This window comes from Hypomesus nipponensis, chromosome 7 (genome assembly GCF_054491055.1).
Source record: "Hypomesus nipponensis isolate SF chromosome 7, ASM5449105v1, whole genome shotgun sequence".
In the NCBI taxonomy this organism is placed as follows: Eukaryota; Metazoa; Chordata; class Actinopteri; order Osmeriformes; family Osmeridae; genus Hypomesus; species Hypomesus nipponensis.
Genome location: NC_140367.1, coordinates 9,142,064 through 9,162,191, shown reverse-complemented (window position 1 = coordinate 9,162,191; position 20,128 = coordinate 9,142,064). Strand labels below are relative to the sequence as shown.

The window sequence follows — 20,128 nt, the reverse complement described above, 5'->3', positions numbered from 1 at the left end:
TCTATACTATTTGATTACAGTACACAACCCAATACTGTACTGACACCATGAGCACAAAAACGAAGTCTAAATGGAAAAACAGCCGAAAATTATGTTCAGCAATTAACTGTATGAACTATCAGTTCAACAGTCAACATCTTGCTTTTCACCGTTTCCCTGCAAACCCTGACAGGTAATAAATAATGTTTCACAAAAAATGTAAAATGAAGGCTATTTTCAAGTGTGAGCAATGATAGCGTCAGCTACAGTACAGTGGTAGGTAACTACTGTACACCTCACCTGCTAACTTTAGCCCACGTTTCTTTTGCCTGCTACTGTGCTGTACTGTGTATTAGAAACTGCAGGTCCTTCAGTACTATATAGCCATAAAAATCATATGAATTTTAAATAATATGGATATGTCTCAGTAAGAATGGGGTTATTAAAATTTGAAACTGCGAGATTATAGCCTCAACTTTCTCCTCCTGCTTTAGAATTAATGTAGCCTAGTCTTTTCCCTTCTCAGTTGTTCTCGTTAATTGTAATATCTAAATTGTAAAGTAGCCCACAAGTGAAATGAATGAACTAATTAATTTACAGGTGTGCAAGATGGGTGCAGAATCTCAGGAATGTATCTTTGAAAGGGATAAACTCTCAGCAACTCCATCAGAGCTACAGGGTGTGCAGTGCACATTTTGACCCTAGCCAGTTCAAGAGGCCATCTGATGTGTATGTATATACTGATCAAATTTCACTATCAAGTAAAAAAAATACTTTTAGAGATGAATCTGCCAATAAAGGGTAATCATGTATCTTTTTGATTATCTTGTAGCCATGCTGGATTGAAATGGGATGCAGTGCCCACAAAGGATGCCTCTAACCATCCACCCCCACTAAGAAAGCCACCAAAGAAACGTCTGGAGTTAAGTAAGTAAGATTCTCCTTGTATAAATACAGGGATACAGAGTGCATTATATGGTCATGTAGTCGCATTATCCATTTAGGAGTAAGTCTTATTATCTGTTAATTGATAGAAATACCTTTGTTGTTTGGCTGTAAAGTGATTTTAGTAATAAAAAGAATTAAAAAAATACTGTGTGGTTGCTTTTTTTTACAGGCAAAAAGAGTAATGTTGTTCAACCATCAAATGCAGCCTCACCCTCTGCAGACAGTGTTTCAGAGACAGACATCACAACACCTGATGCTACTGTAGCAGGACCTTCGATGCCACCGACACCACTGTTGCCACAGACACCACTGTTGCCCCCGACACCACTGTTGCCCTCGACATCATTGCCAACAAACCCTGAAGCTGCTGCCAAGGAACGTACCCTGAAGATGAAGATCAGGAACCTGGAGTCCCAGGTGTGTAAACTGAAGAAAAAAGTGAGGGAACACGTCCAGCTAAAGAAGACCAGAACGACTGTTCAGTCAGTGTTGAAGCAGTTGAAGGAACTCTTACCAGCCAAAGCCTATGCTTTTATGAGTACACAGATACGCGTGTCTCAATGCAAGGCTCTTGGTTTCCGGTGGACTAGTCAGGAAAAAGCTTTCTTCTTGGCTCTGCTCCAGGCCAGTCCAAAATGTTACAAGCTACTGTTCGATGTGTTCTCTATGCCATCTGTCCGCACACTGCAGAAGCTTAACTCAGCTGAACGTCGCTATACCTCCCAGGATAGTCCCAGGATTGCCATTAATTCCATAAAGGTTTTGGACGACCACAGTTATGTGAATACTGACTGTAGAGAAGCTGAGATGGATTCCATGTGGGAATCTGCAGATCCAGTAGTCACTGCTAATACAGGAGCTACATCGGACCAGGTAGAGGAACCAATGGACTATCCACTAGACAGTCAGTTTGATTCCCACTAAACACTCTTTTGTAGCTCTGGAGATCATGGTATAGCCCTTTTTACAAGCAATGTCAGAGGGGGGTGGTGTGTGACAAGGAGAAGTACAAAAAGTCACTCATCTACATGGTTAGATATACAGTATACAGATCAGAATCCATCATATTTCATGCACACAAGTCATCAGTAATTCATGTAACTGAAGGAATGGTTTTCACATTTTGGCTTTGGTTCTTCGACAAAATGTAATAAGTAAGTTTTTTTAATGTAATATTTATATTGCAATATATGTATATAATTGTTTAACAAATTATTTTGGAAGCAACATTAAATATATGTGGTGAAATATTGATAATTTTGTACCTTTTATACAGCATATTCATTGGAGTCACATTTAATTGGATTCACAGTCCAAAATGGCAGAGAAGGGGCTCTGCAGCTGTTGCAATGGAACAAACTATTAAGTTTCACCTGTTGTGCTTCTATACTTTGTTACCTACATACCAGACCATAATCCACATCCCAGTTCCCCTTGCTCCTGGCATAAGTCAGCAACCAATATAATCTAGTATTGTTAAGGAACTAATACAGAAATATTAACAAAGATATTTATTTAACAACACGCTCACATTCATTCAGCACCAGAACACAGTCTTGATTTGAACTAAATTCTTCTCTTCCATAAATACTTTGAGTAAAAAGTGACGTATGTACAAAATAACAATCTGACCCGGACAAATTCCAAGAAGTTCACTGCCATGTGACACACATTTAAAAAGCTAAAATGTTTACTTTATCAAGATGAGTACACACATCTTAATATGTCAATTTCATATACTCAGTGTACGGCATGAAAATGTAAAGTTCTTTGCTATTATCAATGTGATTTTGTTTGCTGTGACATATGTATGCTGTATGGCATTTTAATTGGTTCATTTTTTGGCAAGCATCCAGACAAAAGAATTTAGACTGGACAGAAAAGATACAAATACAAAAAAAAAGCCAAATAAATTAACATGATAAATGAGGCACGATAGAATGCTGAGTCAATGATGAGGTGATAAGGATTTTTCGGAAGCATAACCACTTACTTCTAAAGCACAGTCCTCGCTGCTTGTTGGATCGATAAGTCTTTCCACTCCTCCACCTCCACTATCGTTCTCCTCCTCTTCCTCCTCCTCCTCCTCTTCTTCCTCCCCCTCCTCATCCTGCCGGGGACCCCTGTCCGTTTTGGGGCCCTTACAGATCTTGAGGTGGCGTGTGAGGTGGTACTTGGTGAGGAAGGCCTTGTGACACTTCTCACAGATGTAGTCCCGCCTGCCCTCGTGAGAGTTCATGTGTTTCTTCAGGTGGTTGGTGTTCAGGAAGTGTTTGTCACACTTCGGACACTGGATCTGGCGCTCCCTGGTGGTACAAAAGGAAATTGGAAAGGGAAATTGACGGGAGAAGTTAATCCATTTGGAAAGACCACAAAATTGATATAACCACACATAGCTTCACGCACCACACCCTCTACAGTGTGTCCGTGAGGACAGCAAACTTGGTCTTACTGCGTGTGTGTGAACATGTGCTGCTTGAGGTCGTGCTTCCTGATGAACGTCCTGTCACAGAGTTCGCAGTTCATCTTCTTGGCTCCCGTGTGGATCACCATGTGAGACGCCACGTGGGACTTCTGGGTGAAGGACTTCTCACACACCGTACACCTGTAGTTCTTCTGACCTGGGAGGAGGTCCACCACAGCAACCATCACGTCGGTGATCAGTGTGTGTGGACAGACACAGCGTGGCCACGAATCGATTGTCAGACGTTAAGACGTGCATGTGCGACAAAGACAGAGGAAGTGAAGAGTGACAGAGAGACTTGAAATGGGACAGAAATGGAGTTTCCATGTCCCGTGTGTTCGCCAGTGACCTCACCTGTGTGGATCCTGAGGTGCATGCGCAGGTTACTGGGGTCACTGAAGGCCTTGCTGCAGTATTCACACTTGTGTGGCTTCATGCCCACGTGACCCATGAAGTGGACGTTGAGCTTGGTGGTGGTGGTGAAGGCCCTGGAGCACACGCTGCACTTAAACCTCCTCTCCCTCGCGTGGCCGTGACCGGCAGTGTTCGTGTTGGTGCCGGAGAGGCTGTTGTTATGCGAGTGGCAGGGCCAGGGGGAAGAGGAGGAGCTCGAGGTCCCATTGGCTAGTTTCTCTTCCTGGTGGGCGTGGTGTTGCTGCTGCTGTTGCTGCGAGTGGTCCTGAGAGGGGCTGTGGGCATGGGGGTGGCTGTGGCTGTTATGGCTGTTTAGGTGAGACTTGAGTTCAGCGAAGGACGAGCATTCTTTCCCACACTGACAGACTTGACCCTCAGGCACCTGGGAGACAACTACACATGGGGGACAGGACACAGATCCTCAGTTAAGATTCAGAACATCGCACTCTCAGCCGACAGGAGTTCAAGGTCTACCCTTCGATATGACCTCATAACCGGGAAAGCTTGGTCTCACTCAAGGAGACTGATTGAAAACGAAGGGGGTCAACTGAACTGCGTTCCTACCCATCTGCCTGCAGTATTCTCTGGTGTAGTAGAAGAGCAGTTCCTGGTCAGGCAGGATCTCCGTGGAGGTGCAGAAGAACAGCTTGCCGTTGTCAGGGTAGGCCACCAGGTTCTGTTCCTCACTGGTCCTGCACACAGAACGTCATTGCGTGTAAAAAGGGCTATACAAATAAATTTGATTTGATTTGATCACCATCACGTTTCAATATCATTCTTCAGAGGCTTGCCCTCTGAGACGTTCTGTTGTCTAGACACCTACATGTATACATATAACGTACATGCATGTCTGATTTGTATTCCAAATTATATGTATGCTCTCTGTATGTATCTACAGTTTGAATTTATTCACTGGTGAATAGGCTTGCACCGCGAGAGCGTTACCTTGCCTTTCGGACAAACATCATCCAGTTGCATTCGTTCTCATCTGTGGTCACAATGCAGAACTCCAAAACGTTGTTGTGGAACATCTGACACAGGAACATGGATGGTGTCACCAGCTTTGCCGTTATGCACACTTCATAATCAGGCTGTAAATATCAGCCTACTGACCTTCCATATCTGGGGTGTGTCCTTGTCCGGCCAATCAGAAAGGTCGACATTGCTACAGTGCTGCCCAACCATTGGCCCGAAGCAGGTCCTGGGGGGAATGATGTCTCGCGCAAACACACCTGAGACACAGAGAAACACACATAGTATATGATGCACACTTGATGACACACAAACACACACTTGTTGAGATGTGTGTCTGACATACCCAAAGGCTCGCCAGCTACAGAGATGCGGAGGCAAAGGGGGCGGGGCAGGGAGAGACGGGCACGGCTCTGGATGGGCGTGTCAGGGATGAAGGTGACTGGACCGTGTTCTGGGCAGTCGGAGGGATAGGAGCGTTCACACAGGGTACACCCTGTAAACACACAACACAGATCACGTTAACAGACGGAGAATTTCGCCAAACCACTGCACTGGCACAACGGTTGAATTAGTGTATTTGGACTGCAATCCGAAATGACCGTGACAGTCAAAATGGCATGCAGAGTCAGACTCACAGATGGTGAAGGCGGTGACCATGTTCTCCTTGTTGGACGTTGAGTCCTCCAGCTGCAGGGTGGAGTTGACCAGCACCAGGCTGTTCTCTGGCCCCAGGGACACCTCGGCTGTGATGGGGGACACGTTTACCTGCTCCAGGCCCATCCCCGTGTGCCCATGCAGGGATACGGGCTCCAGCTGGGATTGGGGAGCCATGGAGCCTGACAGGACCACACTGACCACCCCAGAGTTCAGCTCACCCGACGTATGGAGGGCCTCCCCCAGGCCCCCTCCTCCTCCTCCCCCTGCGTTCCCTACCCGACCCCCCAGGTGTTCAGGTTCCATCACCACCGACAGCTCCAGCCCAGGGGGTCCATGCAGGGGCATCACACTCCCAGAAGAGTCCACCCCACCCAGGCCTTCGTGGTTCTGAGACCTCCCCCCAAGCTGCTGCTGGTTCTCAGCCACCACCCCTACCCCCTCCATAGAGGCCAGCTCCTCCCTCATGCGGTCAGGGGACATGGGGCTGCTGACTCGTGACTCCATGGCTAGTCCATTGGAGTCCAGCTGCACCTCGTGGTTGCCGCCCGAGTGAAGGTCCCCCTGACCCCCCACCTGTCGGGAGTCCAGGGACACCAGACCCTGCTCTAGGGGGCCCCCCGGCCCACTGTAGTGGTCCATGCCTGGGGGGTTGTTGCTGGGCACGGCCAGAGTCCCATCCATGTTGAGGCTGCTCGGGTGGATGTACTGGGGAGGTGGACGGTCAGCCAGGTAGGACAGGATACCTTCAGAGAGAGAACATAGCAAATACTGTAAGGTTCACATGTTCACTAACCTCCAACTCCAGCTACTATGGAAGATGCCTGGCAAAAGCCACTAATCACATTCGACTTTAAGTGAATAGATAATAAAATATGTCTCGGAGCAATCCATAAATGTTCTAGAACTATAAATGATCCATCATACTTATATAAGGGCTACAATTAGTTGGAAAAAGAAGTACAGTACAGCACACTTCTGTCAAACACTACCAGGTAGTATGTGTCTGAAGTAGCTGCTCTCCAAGTGCGGGTAGGGTGGAGGAGGCAGCGAGTAGTTCCTCTCAGGGAGGCCACACATCACCCCTGCATGCGGAAGCATGAGGGACAGGGCTGACGGCAAGGACCCTAGAGAAGGACCCAAGCTGGGTATGGCCACCGGCATGCCTGCAGAAAAACAACGTCTGCTTATCTCTCTGCCTTACAGAAAGTAACACATCTTGAAGAGAAAGGTCTTGTACAGAAGCTCATTGAAGCTTTGTTCTGACCAGAAAAAGTGTAGTCACCTGGTGTGGGTATTGGGTTGTGGTTGTGGGTTGGGGAGGTGGGCAGACCCATGTGGCTGGCACTCACAGAGGGCACACTAAGCTGGTCCATGCCCACTGGACTGAGGTTCATGTCATTCATTCTGGAAATATAAGATTCAGGGTTTTTAGGACAGAGTAGTTGACTGTTTATAGCTCGCTAGCTAAACAGCTACAGGCACCAGCAACAGGAGCTGGATAAACTGTAACTAACTGGTTACCTGATTGTTCAGAGGTTCATTTTCACTAACGACGACGAGGAGATTGCATTCCAATGCTTATAGAGGAGAGACATAATAACATTAGGCAATATTTTAAACACATTGCAAGACATACACCGTTGGTTAGCTATTTAGATTATGCGAACAGTTTAAAGGCTAAGTTAGATAGCTAGTACAGCTTCACTGACTAGCTATCTTCCAAATGTGTCATTGGCAGCTCTATTTTAGTAGCTTAATACTCACATTCTTAATGCAATTTGAAGCATGTTAAACGCTTGGTTTGTTAGCTAGAGCTAGCTAGCTACTAGCTAAATAGCCTAGCTAGCTAGACTAGCCTAAATCTGAAGATTATATTCAATACAACCAAATAATGGAGTCTACGTCAAGCCCGCATTTGATCGTACGAGTTTATTGACCTAATGATGTAATACGGTCTGCATCCTGTTTAAAATAAATGAACTAAAACGTTGTGGCTGAAGACTCTGTGAAAACAATAACATACCAAGATATCCTCCCTGAAAGCGTCCATGACATTGTGTGCTGTTGTTACTGGGCATGCGCAGCAGGAGCTGTGTCACAGGATGTGTGCACCGTTTATGTATTTTAGAATTATAAGACTGTCACAAAAGTACATAGTGAGCCCTGGTGTAGCTAACAAACCTGTACTTATGTAAATCGATAAACCAGGATTGTTTTTTCTCACCTGGCCAACTACAGTTAGTGCGCTAGGATGAGATGGTTTATTTATTTTGCATGGAGGAGCATGGAGTGCTGGTGGTAAAAGGCTGTATCTCCGCCCAGTTCATAACAGCCTCCACTATTATAACCAAAAGAAAAGTTGACATTCGTCACATTGGCAGATTTGGTCAACTGGGTCACACATCACCAAAGTTCAGGAAAGTCCTTTACCAAACGGACAAACGATCAACGCATGATGAGAGACGATGAAGAACTTGAGAGGAGGTAAAACCCATTAATTAATTGTCTGATGGGCTGGAACGTTGCTATTTTATTATGCACCATTACTATATCGTTTCCACAGGACCCTAAATACTGATTAATACGTTCTTTTCAGAGAAATGTCTCACCACGCCGAACAGTTTTTCGAGCGAATCCCATACGTCCGACCCTTGGCGCTTGGCATCTCCATGGAGCATCACGCAGCGCAATACAAGGACGCACTAAGACTGGCGCCATTTCACCTGGATGCAACTTACCTGGGCCCAGTTTATGGTCCTAGATTCGCAGGGCGGCTTTCCTATTTTCCTTTTCACGGGCATCTCGACATGTATGACTATTCCTTCGAGCCCACGTTCATCCGCAAACGAAACGAGAGGGAGCGGCAACGGGTGCGCTGCGTGAACGAGGGTTATATGCGTCTTCGTGAGCATCTACCCCAAGAGTTCGAGGACAAACGACTCAGTAAGGTAGAGACGCTGCGTGCAGCAATAGACTACATTAAACACTTGCAGGGTCTCTTGGACTTCAACGGATCTACTGGTGGAATTGAAATGTCACTTGGAGAGAGGCGCATCAGTGCGTCAGCGCCGCAGAGGGTAGAGTGTAATAACAGCGATGGGGAGTCCAGAGCCAGCCTGAGCGACTGTGGAGAGGTTCACTACTAGAGTGAAATGCTGAAACTATTTAGCGTACTTTTTGCAAACGGTCAAATGAACCATGTTGCCATGCCCTGCTACATGAGGTGTCACCATCAAATGCTTAAACTAGCATGTTGCATTATTTTTCTAGAGGGGAAATAGATCACAGTTCTTGCGTTTCTGTGTCTGGAGTCATCTCCAGCTTTTGTTCATGTATGTTTCATGTTTGTTTGCAACACATACAATTATGGCAATGCCCTGTATGTATATATAACACATTTAACTTTCCTTTACTCCATTGCAATCTTTGAAGCCTTTGAAGGTAATGCACTCAAGGGATTAAATTAGAGATGGTACATTCAATAACAAGCAGTATTTGGGGATGATTAAAACAATTTCACATTTTACATCTGTCTGTAATCATAACTGAGTTGATGACATAATTGCCCATAAGAATCAGCGTTTATACAAAGCTGATTGCTATTATTATTGGAAAGCAATTGGTTTCATATGATATTTCTACAACATTCCCAAGTCTCTTCCACCTCCTCCTCAACCCCCATCTGGAGTAGCTTTCCGTGGCGCATCTCTCTAATAGCCTGAGGAATGCATTTGAAAAGAGAGCCCTCAGCCTCAGAGAGGAAGCTTAGAGGTAAACATCAGAATGCTGCCACACATCCCTCCATCCACCACTCCATTTATTTATCTGTTTATCTTTCCACCCTTCTCCTCATACCTGCACCGGGGTAGCGTGCACTTCCTATATCTCTCTGATAGGGAAACCGCAGAAGGGACAAACATTAATACAGGCACATACAGCGTGTTGGTTGCAGTGGGAGAGAGGGAGAGCAGCAGGGTCGAGAGCAGGTGAACCGTGCTGGCAAGGAACAATCATGTTCAGTGTCATAGAGGCATGACACATCCACACAAAGGTGTTTGGTTGTGTAATGCACGTTAGAAGCAATAATTACCTTGAGTGCAGGTACCCAGGTGGGTATATATGGTTCAGTACAAATGTTAAGATGGGGTGCAAGAGCTACTTTTATTAAAAGAAAACTCTGCCATAATGGATGTTTTCTGTTTTGGTTGAGATTTCAATCAGATTCCTGCATAGATTTCTCAGGTGCTTGCATACCTGGCACAAAGCAATTTCATAGGTTTTGTTGATGCTAATGGGTGGGTGTGATTTTGCATTGAGGAGAAGATGTCTGATAGAGAACATCTCTTACCATAGAAGCATGAATGTGTGTTGCACAAAATGTAATCCATCTCTCTTTCTCTCTCTATGTGCAAGGAAATTATTATACTGTATATGTCTTTGCTTGCAGAAGTATCAACCCAAACAGCAACAGCATCCCTTCTCTGCGCCAAACAGAGAAGCACAGGCACTGAGCCAACATTGTCTCATGGGTTAACACACACTTGGGGACAATCACCTTCTCCATATCCTCACTCCTTTATGATCACCCACTGCACTGTCCTGGGAACAGGTCGGCAAAGAATGGCAGGTGAACATAACAACAGGAACTGGGGCAGCCATGGAAACCATCACAGGCAGAACACAAGACAGATTGATAGCAGATATACTGTCAAGCAGAATAGTTCAGCCAATTTGCCTCCAACTCAGTTAATGTTCACCTCGTATTGTAAAAATGACATTTGGCCTGGTGGTGGACATTGAAATTGATTAGCCCATTGCTAATGTATATATTCCTTTGGAGGACAAAAGCCAACTGTGGTGTGTGTGTGAAATATGTGTTTGTGTGTGTCAGGTCTATGCATGTGAAGGTATAAGAAAGACAAACTGTGTGAGCATGTATGTGTGTCTCAGTTAGCTCTGTGTGGAGTGATAGGTAGTACAGATAAGTGTTATCAGCTGAGCTAGCTTCAGTGCGGGACCACCAGGGAGAAAGGTTTAACGAGTCTGGACAGAACCCCAGCAGGCAGGGCGGAAACATGGGCTGGGATGATCAGTAAAAAGCTGGGAACACAGGGCAGGGTAGAGGTATAGGAGACTGACATGGCAGCTAAAGTGGTTGGTTTTAGACATTTCCAATAAATGAACACCTCTATTGTACATTATATAATCTCTAGCTCCTAAGTGGCAACGATTGGACAGACTATATTGTCCAAATTTTATATTTGTTCGCTGATTAATAATGATGTTGCTTCAGCTCCCATTAAACATATTGTTGTCTGTATATCCAGGTGTTGGGAAGTTATAATGGTCACCACCACTAGAGGGCCACAGATTCACATCAGTGAAACCTCATCAGTGAGACTGGATCTTTAAGTAGACCAAGTATCATGGAACAAGTCAGTGATATAAATATATAAGGCTTGATATAAATTTCAGGAGTGAATATCAAGTGGTCTAATCTTAGATTACTGTTCAAATCCCAAAAATAAGATTCCTTAACATTGTTAAGTGCAAAAGGTATGAATTAGATAGCAAAAAGTCTTCAGAATGTTTAATTATGACATTTTAGTGGACTGCCAAGAATCATCTGTCATTTCATACCCATGTGAGTATCTTGTCCGTAAGTGATTGTGGAGTCTTCAGAGGACCCCAAATAACAATAGGTTTCCTCCTGATGAAAGAACCCTTGTATTAATCAAGAATTTTAGCAGATACTTTTAACCAAAATTAACACAACTGGGGTATAAGAACCTGGGATTTCTTGATCTGTAGTCAAGTACTCTAACCACTGAGTTTTAGCCTCCCCACTTCAGTACAGGCCCCACATTTTCCTGGTGTTTAAGTTTGGTATACAACAACGTTAGAGCATAAACTGGTGGTTTTGTTTTTCCTGTGATTTCAACGCATGATACCCATGCTCTTACATGTATGTTGGCATGTGGGAATGCACAAATTCATCAAACAGTGTGTGGAAGTGTTGAATCAGGCCACAGGGACAAACAAACCATTGTCCGCGACAGACTGGGGAAGATTTCACAGCAACCATGTGAAGATCACATACTCAGTTTAATGTGATCAAGTGACTTCAGTAAAATGTTGGCCTATTCTATATTTAGAATTGCCTACAGACAAGAAATATCGACAGCAACAATCTTTTTTCCATCATCATCACATGGATGGTGTAACATGACCTATCAAATTAAACCATTTCGGGGTTTTATCTGGTGAGCAGGTATGTGTGATGGGGAGCAGGAGAGAGCAGGAGAGAGCAGGAGGGAGCAGGAGAGAGCAGGAGGGAGCAGGAGGGAGCAGGAGAGAGCAGGAGAGAGCAGGAGGGAGCAGGAGGGGTGGAACAGGATGAGGATTTTGGCACACAGGGTTGAATGCAACTCTGAAGGTCAGAGGGAGACATGACACTGGGTCCTATGAGGGGTGTTTGGTGTATACAGAGCATGTATTGTTGCATTGCGTATTGTATTATGTAGACAGGTAAAGGTTGGCTGAGAATTCAGGGAGGCTGGAGCAGGCTGGAGCATGGTTGGGGTGGTTGCAGTGGTTGGGGGCATAGGTGGGGAGGGTACGGCAATGTGTAGATTCGAGCAGTCTTGTGTAGGTTGAAATGTATACCTATAGGTAAGCAGTGATTAGCCACTCACTCCTGCACAGTAGGTGGCGGTATATGCATCTTTAAGTTGGCTGCAACGCGCCAATCAAAGGAAGAACAAGAAGCCATGTGTTGATTAATTGACCTATTGATACCTAACTCTATGATTGATACTCATCATTGATACACCTCGGGTTATGTCTATGCACCTCAGTTCTTAACAGTGAGTCCCTGGCAATTAACTTTGTAGAGTCGACAAATAGCACAACGAACAAACGTTGCATTTACTACCTGAGTGTAATAAATAGCCTACCGTGTGTGTGTGTGTGTGTGTGTGTGTGTGTGTAAACACTCGGGGGCTACTTTACACGCTAACTGCACCAGTACCAAACTAATTTTATGTCTTCCGTGCGGCACGTGCAGCGTTTAAACTTCAACCGCTAGGGGCGACAAATTACACAACCTCAAACGACGATTGTCAAAGTAAGTGTTCATAGCCTGTGCTACTAATTTGTGCTGATATCATTAATACCAGTCTTTCCAACATAAACATGCACATTATTTAAAAGATATCTTAGTAACAACTATAATATCCAATTTGGTGGAATATTTAGGCTTACAATTGTACGGTTTGACACGTTTTGAGTTGTTGCTATTGGCTACACAGCTACTAGGCCCGTCATCCTCGAAGTTTCCTAATTGTTTTAGCCGTTAGATGTTGAAGAGGGAACGCAGCTTGTGTGTTACTGTAACGTCCCGTTCTCCAGGTAAACATACAATTGTTTTGCAAGGCAACGAAAGAGAGAAGGACACATTTTATCACCCTGAGCTATTTTACAAATAAGTTTCATTGGTTAATGTTAGTACTAGATTACAATATTATTAGGTCTTTGTTTTGGAGATACTGTTTGGCGGGGAAGGCATAGAGTAGAGCTAGCTCTAGCTATATTGTAATCCACTGGGAGCAAACCAGCTATGAAGCTAGTTTGCAAAAGTTGGAAACCCCGTAATGTCTTCAGTAGATTGTATTATATATGTCATGTTAGTTATTCATATTGTGTTCATTATAATCTAAAGACACGACGTATTTCCTATTTGCTGTGAGCCACAGTATTGCTACCTAGCCAACTTTACCTGGCTAATGTGAGGCTGTGGTTTACTATACTTGTTCATGACAAATGACTGAGTTGAATTGACAAGCACTTTAACGTAAGGCGAGGTCACATATCTGACAAGTTGCCAAGTCCTGATGAGTTAACTGTATGTTCTTGCTATGTGATATTGAAGTGGTGTATTAATTACTCCTTTCAGTCGCCATGGAGCTCTGGCAGTGAGCTAACCGTTTAAACTTTGCCAAAACTGTACTGTGCGTTACTGCAAGTGACGCTATTGTTGCACTGTAGTAATATCACATTTGTATTCAACATGCCAGGCAAAGCTTTTTAAAATGTTGTTACTTTGCGATGTGACTAGTGAATACAGACCATTCCTCGACTCAGACCGCCAAGCACCGTTAGAACTAGCTAGTTAACTAGTATGTACTTGTGATCCGTCATCTTCTGCTTTACTTAATGCAGTATTTGTACATTGCATTGGATGGAAGCGTCTGGCAAATTAATAAATGTAATGTTATTTACTTGAAAGGGAGATTACTTTTTGAAGTTCTTAACATGTCCTGAAAGATATCAGAAGATTAGTTCCCCAGGCGTTGGCTATCGTTAGTTGTTTGTCAGAAACATCAAACTAGGTTAGCTAGCTCAGTTGGATCTCTCAACCGGAGCGAAGAAGTGCTGTTCCACTTCTCTATTCCAGTGATTTGCATATTGTCCAGTGCTATGTAAACGGTACTCCAAACTAACTGCAGTCATCATGTCCAACTGGTCCGATACTTCACCTGTCACACTGCCCGGCTGTTTCCTTTATTTATAATAGAGAGTCACTCTGTCCGTGTCACTCACTCAATCGGTTTGTTATTACACAGTGAGATTAGACGCGCAGGCGGCAGGGCTGGGCGGTGCGCCTTCGGAAAGGCAGACATGCCCGGGCAAATCCCCGCTGCAGCGGCAAGTTAAGGACTCATAATAGGAACCTAGCGCTCGTTGGCCGCTTGGTGAGTCACGTCACTGTATTTCATGCTCCGACATGTCAGTTTCCCCTGCCGCGTCGCTCCTGCGTCCAATCGCATCTCCACTCGGCGTACTTGCTAGCCCTGACATGTCTGTGTCTGCCTACTTAAATGCGCGGGGGACCGGGAAGTGGTTTCCCTGTAACCGGCGACGCTGAAGCACTTTATGTATAGCTGCGGAGTTTAGATCTGTATATAAGATATCTACTTGTATTTAATTAGGTAAGCTTGTTTTCATCCGTTGAGCATGTCTTGCCATGGTATGTCATTTTGTAAAAAAACTTATTTTTATATAGTTCTGTACTGCAAACTTGAATGTATTTTCCTTGTTTCTGTCTTTCCACAGCTAAATCAACATGACATCTGATAATTGTTTAAGCAGTTCTCAGATCAACACAGCAGACAACGAGGAACTGGTAATTAAGCAGCCACAGCACACAAACCTTGCATTTCTATGTGCACAATTTCTCCACAATGAAATATCAAAGCATTATTTATTTTTTATTTTTTTCTTCTCAGGTGAGACCCAAAGTTGAACTGCTCTCATTATTAAAGCATGCAGGTGCAAACAAGGAGCTGTACACCATGAAGGAGGTAGATATTGTTTATTTGCCATTTGTAACAAGTAGAGGTACAGATGTTGGAATTATTTAGTAGTCCCATCCTCCTCTGTTTACATTTACATTTAGTCATTTAGCAGACGCTCTTATCCAGAGCGACTTACAGTAAGTACAGGGACATTCTCCCTGAGGCAAGTAGGGTGAAGGGCCTTGCCCGGGGGCACAATGTCATTTGGAACGGCCGGAAATCGAACCAGCAACCTTCTGATTACCAGCCCGATTCCCTAACCGCCCAGCCTCCTGACTCCCTTCCCAGCAGCCTGTCAAAACAAATGATAAATAATCTAAACCTATATCAGATCAGATGTACCTAACAGTAGTGAATTGATGAAGCTTTTGTCATGAGTGGACTGGACAAATTTAATCAATTTGACCTTTTAATCATCATTTTTGTTGTTGCCTATCTGTCTGTAGCTATGACAACTGTCCCCTGCTGACAGATTAGTGAACGTGACTAAGTCTCCTAGTATATAGAGAATGTGTACTCTAACCTTGGATTAAATCACTCTTTATCTCTCGTGAAGAAATCTACTTAATCTTTGTCCCAGTGTTCAAGCAGTCAGACTGTTCTGCATGCTTTGGGTATGTTTAGTTGAGTGAGTGTGACTGACTGCTGCATCACATAAGTTATTTCAGTGTTTGTGCCGATGAGTGCAAGCTTTGATACTGGTTACTTTGTGATGTGGCTGAAAAACACACACTGTTCTTTGACTGGCTACTTAAATACTGTAGAGCTATGCATATCTGATTCTTGATCTTTTGCTGTTCTTTCTATACGGACTATTTAGATAGTGTTTTGGATAGTATCATTTAACGTAAATGTACGACATGAAACTATTTTACATTCCTTAGTGGGGTGTGAACCCTGTCTGGTTGGCTAATTGTCCAATTGTATTTCATTCATTTCTGATAAAATCAGTTTCACTTTCAGATCTATTATTAATCTATCTCTCTCCAGGTCTGTCATTCTCTGACTGTCTCTTTCACTTTTGGTCTCCCTCTCTCACCTATTGGTTACAGACCCCTGCTGTTGTGTACTTGTAAACTGATTGTTGTTTCCATGTAAACGTGATCAGATGATTTTCTGCTGTAACAACCAGAAAGATGAAGTGGGTATACTCACAGTGAGTTACTCACTGGATGAGTCAGTCTGGGCTGTGCAGCCAGCCAACCATGGTAGATGACTGTCCTGTCCTTCTTAAGCTGTCCTTCTTAAGCTGACTCAGCTGTGGTCACTGTGGCAGGCCAGTGGAATGTCTGAGTGAGCTAGGTTGGGCGTTTGGCATTTTGGTTCGTAATTCATGTCCCACTCATCCAGGGCATTTTGGTTTCCTCGGCCCCGTCCCTCTTAACCATGCTGTTTTGGTCCTTGCTCCAGCCTCCGTGCTGTAGCTCTAACAGGTTCCGGCTGGTTCTGACCGGTCTGTCTCCCTGCAGGTGCTGTTCTACCTGGGCCAATACATCGTGCAAAAACAGCTATATGACCAGAAGCAGCAGCACATGGTCCACTGTGCCAGCGATCCTCTGGGGGCCGTGCTGGGGGTCGACAGCTTTTCTGTCAAGGAGCCACGGTAAGGAACACACACTCCTCTCACACTTAACACACAGACGTACGCGCACACACTCCTCACTCAATCCAACAGCACACACGCAGTCCTCTCACACAAATATGCATGCACACACACACACTCCTCACTCAATCCAACAGCATGCACACACTCACACACCTCACACACACATATGACCAGTAGAACACACCCCTCCTATGTTTGCCCGGGCGTGTTTCAAGGTGTTTCCATGGTGAGGAAACAGCTGCCTAATACCCCCTGGGAAGCACGCATGTGTGTGATTTGATTTTGAAGTGTGTGTAGACCACGTGGCAGCCAGTTAGCACTCCCAGGTGTTGAGGTTGGCGTGGCTCTCTGTGAATGTGATCTAACGGATGTTATCGAGAGAGCAGCCATCAGTGTTGTAACCCCCGGTGTGTGTGTCTCTCCAAGAGTTCTCTTCTCCATGATCACCAGAAACCTCATCGCTGTGAAAAACCCAGGTTAGCAGTGTGGAAGGGCTTTAGAAGCTCGTTTGAATTTTGAATCTAACTGGGCGATCAGTAAATTCCGATGTAGATATATTGTGTGTGTGTGTTTGTGTATAACATGCCTGGTTCTCCCTGCCAGATTCCCAGAAGGGCTTCTCAGAACCAAGGAGCCAGTGTGAACCAGACCGAGGACCTGAAGTAAGAACACAAACACCCCACTGGAACACGCTACAATCTTGGGATCAAAATTGCTTTTTGTTGCCGCTTTGCAAATATTTGGCTCTCCACTGTGCGCGTCAGTCCTGTCTGGTGAGTTAATGACTGTGTTGTTGTGTTCCAGGGAACCGACTCAGATAGTCACTCTTCATCCACTTCACAGAACAGTGGAAGGAGGAGGAGGAGAAAGAGGAGGAGCAGCACAGAACCTGGTGAGACACGTGTGTGTGTGTGTGTGTGTGTGTGTGTGTGTGTGTGTGTGTGTGTGTGTGTGTGTGTGTGTGTGTGTGTGTGGAGAAAGATGGAAGCAGTATGTATCTGTGTCTATTTGCATAGTCCTGTTGACAAGCTCCAACAGAGACCATTTAGGGACAGAGAACTCTGGGGAGAATGTGTAAAGAAGATTAGACACACACACACACTATGTTCTCTGGTCAGATGGGTAACTTACCCCAGCATGGCCTGTCAGAGTGAGAGGTGTGTGCACATGACTGCACAGATGTTGCTGACGTTTATTAACACGTTCATCTATGTTGATGTGTTACATGATGGTGTGTGTGCGCGCGCTGTCTTCCCGAGCAGGTTCGGCCAAAGAGGAAGAGGAGTGTGAGCCCGGAAAGAGACACAAGTCAGACAGCTTCTCCCTGACCTTTGACCAGAGCCTATCCTGGTGTGTAATTGGAGGGCTGGTCCATGATCACCGCAGCAGCGAGTCCTCAGACGCCCACAGCAACACTGTGAGTCTTGACCTTTAACCCCAGAGCTTTGCACTGAGTGGGCCAAAGCCCTCCAATGTAAAGCAGGACTTTGTTAAAGACCCGAGGCGGTCGTGCCTTTTGTTACTAACTCCATTCCTCTCTCTAGCCCCCCCCCCCCCCTCCCCTCCCCCAGGAGGCCAGTGTGTTGGCCAGTGAGGTGGAGGATGCGCTGACCCAGGACTCTGATTCAGACTCAGACAACTTTAGCGTGGAGTTTGAGGTGGAGTCAGTGGACTCTGACGCATACAGCCAGGAGGAGGACTTATCTGATGAAGACCAGGTACACACTCACCTGGAGCTAACGGGAGGGAAGGAGAAAGAGAGAGAGAGAGAGGGATGCATCCATGGGTAGATGTTGACATCTAGTGGTTATATTTCTCAGTACGCAGTTTGTAAGTCACTTTGGAGAATGGATGGGTACATATACAGCATCCCCTAGTGGCTAAAATAACTGGCCATAAAATGCTGGGGGTCCAGCATTGAGAGGCTGCTCTATTGGTTCAGTATGAAATTGCAGTGAGATTAATGCTCCTCTCTGCTTTCTCCCCATTCCACTCCTTTCCACCCATCCTCTCTCCTCCCCCCCTCCTCTCTCCCCCCCCTCCCCCTGCAGGTGTTTGAGGTGACCATCATTGAGGCTGAGGAGGATGACTTTGACGAGGACACAGAGATCACAGAGGCAGTAGGTCCCATCTCCTCCAGTCTGACCCTCTCTCTTCTCTTTCTCTCTCCCCCTGATTCATCTGACCATATGTGTGTGTGTGCGTGTGTGTGTGCGTCTCTCTCTCAGGACTACTGGAAGTGCTCCAAGTGTGAGGAGCTGAACCCTCCCCTCCCTCGTCATTGCAACCGCTGCTGGACGCTTAGACCTGATTGGTTCCCTGACTCTGACACCAGTAACCCTGCCCCTGGCCTCAAGGCTTTGCCCCCCAAACCTGGCACCACCTACCTTGAGGAAGGGGAGGGACTAGATGTGCCAGACGGTAAGAGAGCCAAAACTCCTCTCATCACCGACTCCAAAGACTCTATCTTTGATTCTCAAGGCTCCGCCCCCAACTCTCAAAGCTCTGCCCCCAATTCCCAAAGCTCCGCCCCTGACTCCCAAAGCTCCGCCCCCGACTCCCAAATCTCCGGCCACAATAGCGGACAGCACTCGCTGGATCTTTCCAACTCCCAACCCTCCACCTCCTTCTCTTCCTCCGGCCTGGGCTCCACCCCGGGCTCCGGCCGCTCCAGCGCCCCCCCCTGCAGCCAGGAAGAGGTACTACCAGAACTGGAGCGCTTCAACAGCCTGGAGGCCTACCTGCCCGCCAGCTGCCTGGAGCCCTGCGTCATCTGTCAGAGCCGGCCCAAGAATGGCTGCATAGTGCACGGACGCACCGGCCACCTCATCTCCTGCTACCCTTGTGCTCGCAAGCTGAAGAGGAGGAACAAGCTCTGTCCGGTCTGCAGGGAGCCCATCCAGTCTGTGGTGCTCACCTACCTGAGCTGAGACACACACACACACACGCAGTTGCAGAAGTACATGCCGAAAAACCTCACCCAGATATAATAGACTAATGTTAAATATTCACACAGATGCAAATGAACTATTGATTATCTAAGCGAGGTGGCTCTAAATAATTTGTATTTAATATACTCAAATAGATTTATTTATTTGCTTTAATTTCTTCTAAATTTCTGTACCGGTTTGCAGTGTTGTTCTAAATACAGATTCAGTTCTTGAATGGTTGGTGTGCTTTTTTTTAAAATATTAATGAAGATTTGAAAATGAGGCTTTACCTTGCCCACTGGTTGTTTCTGGTTAGTCTACTGTGGTTGATGTACAGGACATAAACATTAAGATAAGATTTTTTTTTTCACATACATGCAAAAGTACTGTGGAAAAGGTTACAATGATCAGACCTGCCGAATATTGTCAAATAGGACAAAATGTCTGAAATACATGTCTACACGCCTCATCCATTAAATTGTGTATAGCGGGACAAGTCATCTCAACATGAGAAATGGTTGAAATCCTATTGTCTTCCCATAGTTTGTAAAGAAGCCTAAATGCTGTATCAGTCTGTTATATCAAGATTCACAATTCGAAACTATAGCAAATCAGAGGTTCATATTTCCGTTATGATTTTTTTCAGGTCAAACTTATTGCGGCTACAACTGTTTAAGATGTAAACGGTAAAGATGTTAATGGTAAATACTGACCGTCGAGCAGAGAAACAAGACATGATAAGCTGATTGGTGGGGTAGGTTTATTGGTGAAGGCACCACACATTTCTATTGGCTGCTGA

General features: G+C 45.3%; 4 protein-coding genes across 10 annotated transcripts; 3 read left to right on the top strand and 1 right to left on the bottom strand.

The window, feature by feature from the left end:
* Positions 1-35: 35 nt before the first annotated feature.
* LOC146276645 (uncharacterized) lies at positions 36-2,186 on the top strand. The gene is made up of 4 exons (XM_084701686.1): positions 36-172; positions 580-708; positions 812-906; positions 1,097-2,186. Exons 1-4 carry the CDS (start codon positions 48-50, stop codon positions 1,849-1,851), a joined length of 1,104 nt encoding a protein of 367 aa, XP_084557812.1. The 5' UTR covers positions 36-47; the 3' UTR covers positions 1,852-2,186.
* Positions 2,187-2,423: 237 nt separating this feature from the next.
* prdm4 (PR domain containing 4) lies at positions 2,424-7,515 on the bottom strand. 2 transcript variants are annotated; one of them, XM_084701682.1, is made up of 13 exons: positions 7,461-7,515; positions 6,959-7,014; positions 6,720-6,841; positions 6,427-6,600; positions 5,416-6,180; positions 5,124-5,273; positions 4,919-5,037; positions 4,751-4,836; positions 4,370-4,497; positions 3,746-4,198; positions 3,380-3,548; positions 2,921-3,233; positions 2,424-2,798 (listed from the first exon to the last, which is right to left on the bottom strand). In XM_084701682.1, exons 3-13 carry the CDS (start codon positions 6,838-6,840, stop codon positions 2,646-2,648), a joined length of 2,631 nt encoding a protein of 876 aa, XP_084557808.1. In that variant the 5' UTR covers position 6,841; positions 6,959-7,014; positions 7,461-7,515; the 3' UTR covers positions 2,424-2,645. The 2 variants fall into 2 exon arrangements, with proteins under 2 accessions (XP_084557808.1, XP_084557810.1); XM_084701684.1 differs by having other exon boundaries at positions 2,658-3,233.
* Positions 7,516-7,889: 374 nt separating this feature from the next.
* Positions 7,890-8,583, top strand: LOC146276643 (achaete-scute homolog 5-like). Its single transcript, XM_084702103.1, has 2 exons — positions 7,890-7,921; positions 8,034-8,583. Exons 1-2 carry the CDS (start codon positions 7,890-7,892, stop codon positions 8,581-8,583), a joined length of 582 nt encoding a protein of 193 aa, XP_084558229.1.
* A 3,668-nt stretch (positions 8,584-12,251) lies between these two features.
* On the top strand, positions 12,252-19,564 carry mdm2 (MDM2 proto-oncogene). 6 transcript variants are annotated; one of them, XM_084701013.1, is made up of 12 exons: positions 12,287-12,303; positions 12,504-12,563; positions 14,552-14,621; positions 14,725-14,799; positions 16,263-16,396; positions 16,826-16,875; positions 17,003-17,061; positions 17,204-17,291; positions 17,662-17,816; positions 17,971-18,117; positions 18,451-18,519; positions 18,628-19,564. In XM_084701013.1, the coding sequence occupies exons 3-12, from the start codon at positions 14,562-14,564 to the stop codon at positions 19,327-19,329; spliced, it is 1,539 nt and encodes a 512-aa protein (XP_084557139.1). In that variant the 5' UTR covers positions 12,287-12,303; positions 12,504-12,563; positions 14,552-14,561; the 3' UTR covers positions 19,330-19,564. The 6 variants fall into 6 exon arrangements, with proteins under 6 accessions (XP_084557144.1, XP_084557139.1, XP_084557140.1 ...); XM_084701018.1 differs by lacking the exon at positions 12,504-12,563 and having other exon boundaries at positions 12,252-12,303; XM_084701014.1 differs by lacking the exon at positions 12,287-12,303 and having other exon boundaries at positions 12,489-12,563.
* The last annotated feature ends 564 nt before the right edge of the window (positions 19,565-20,128 follow it).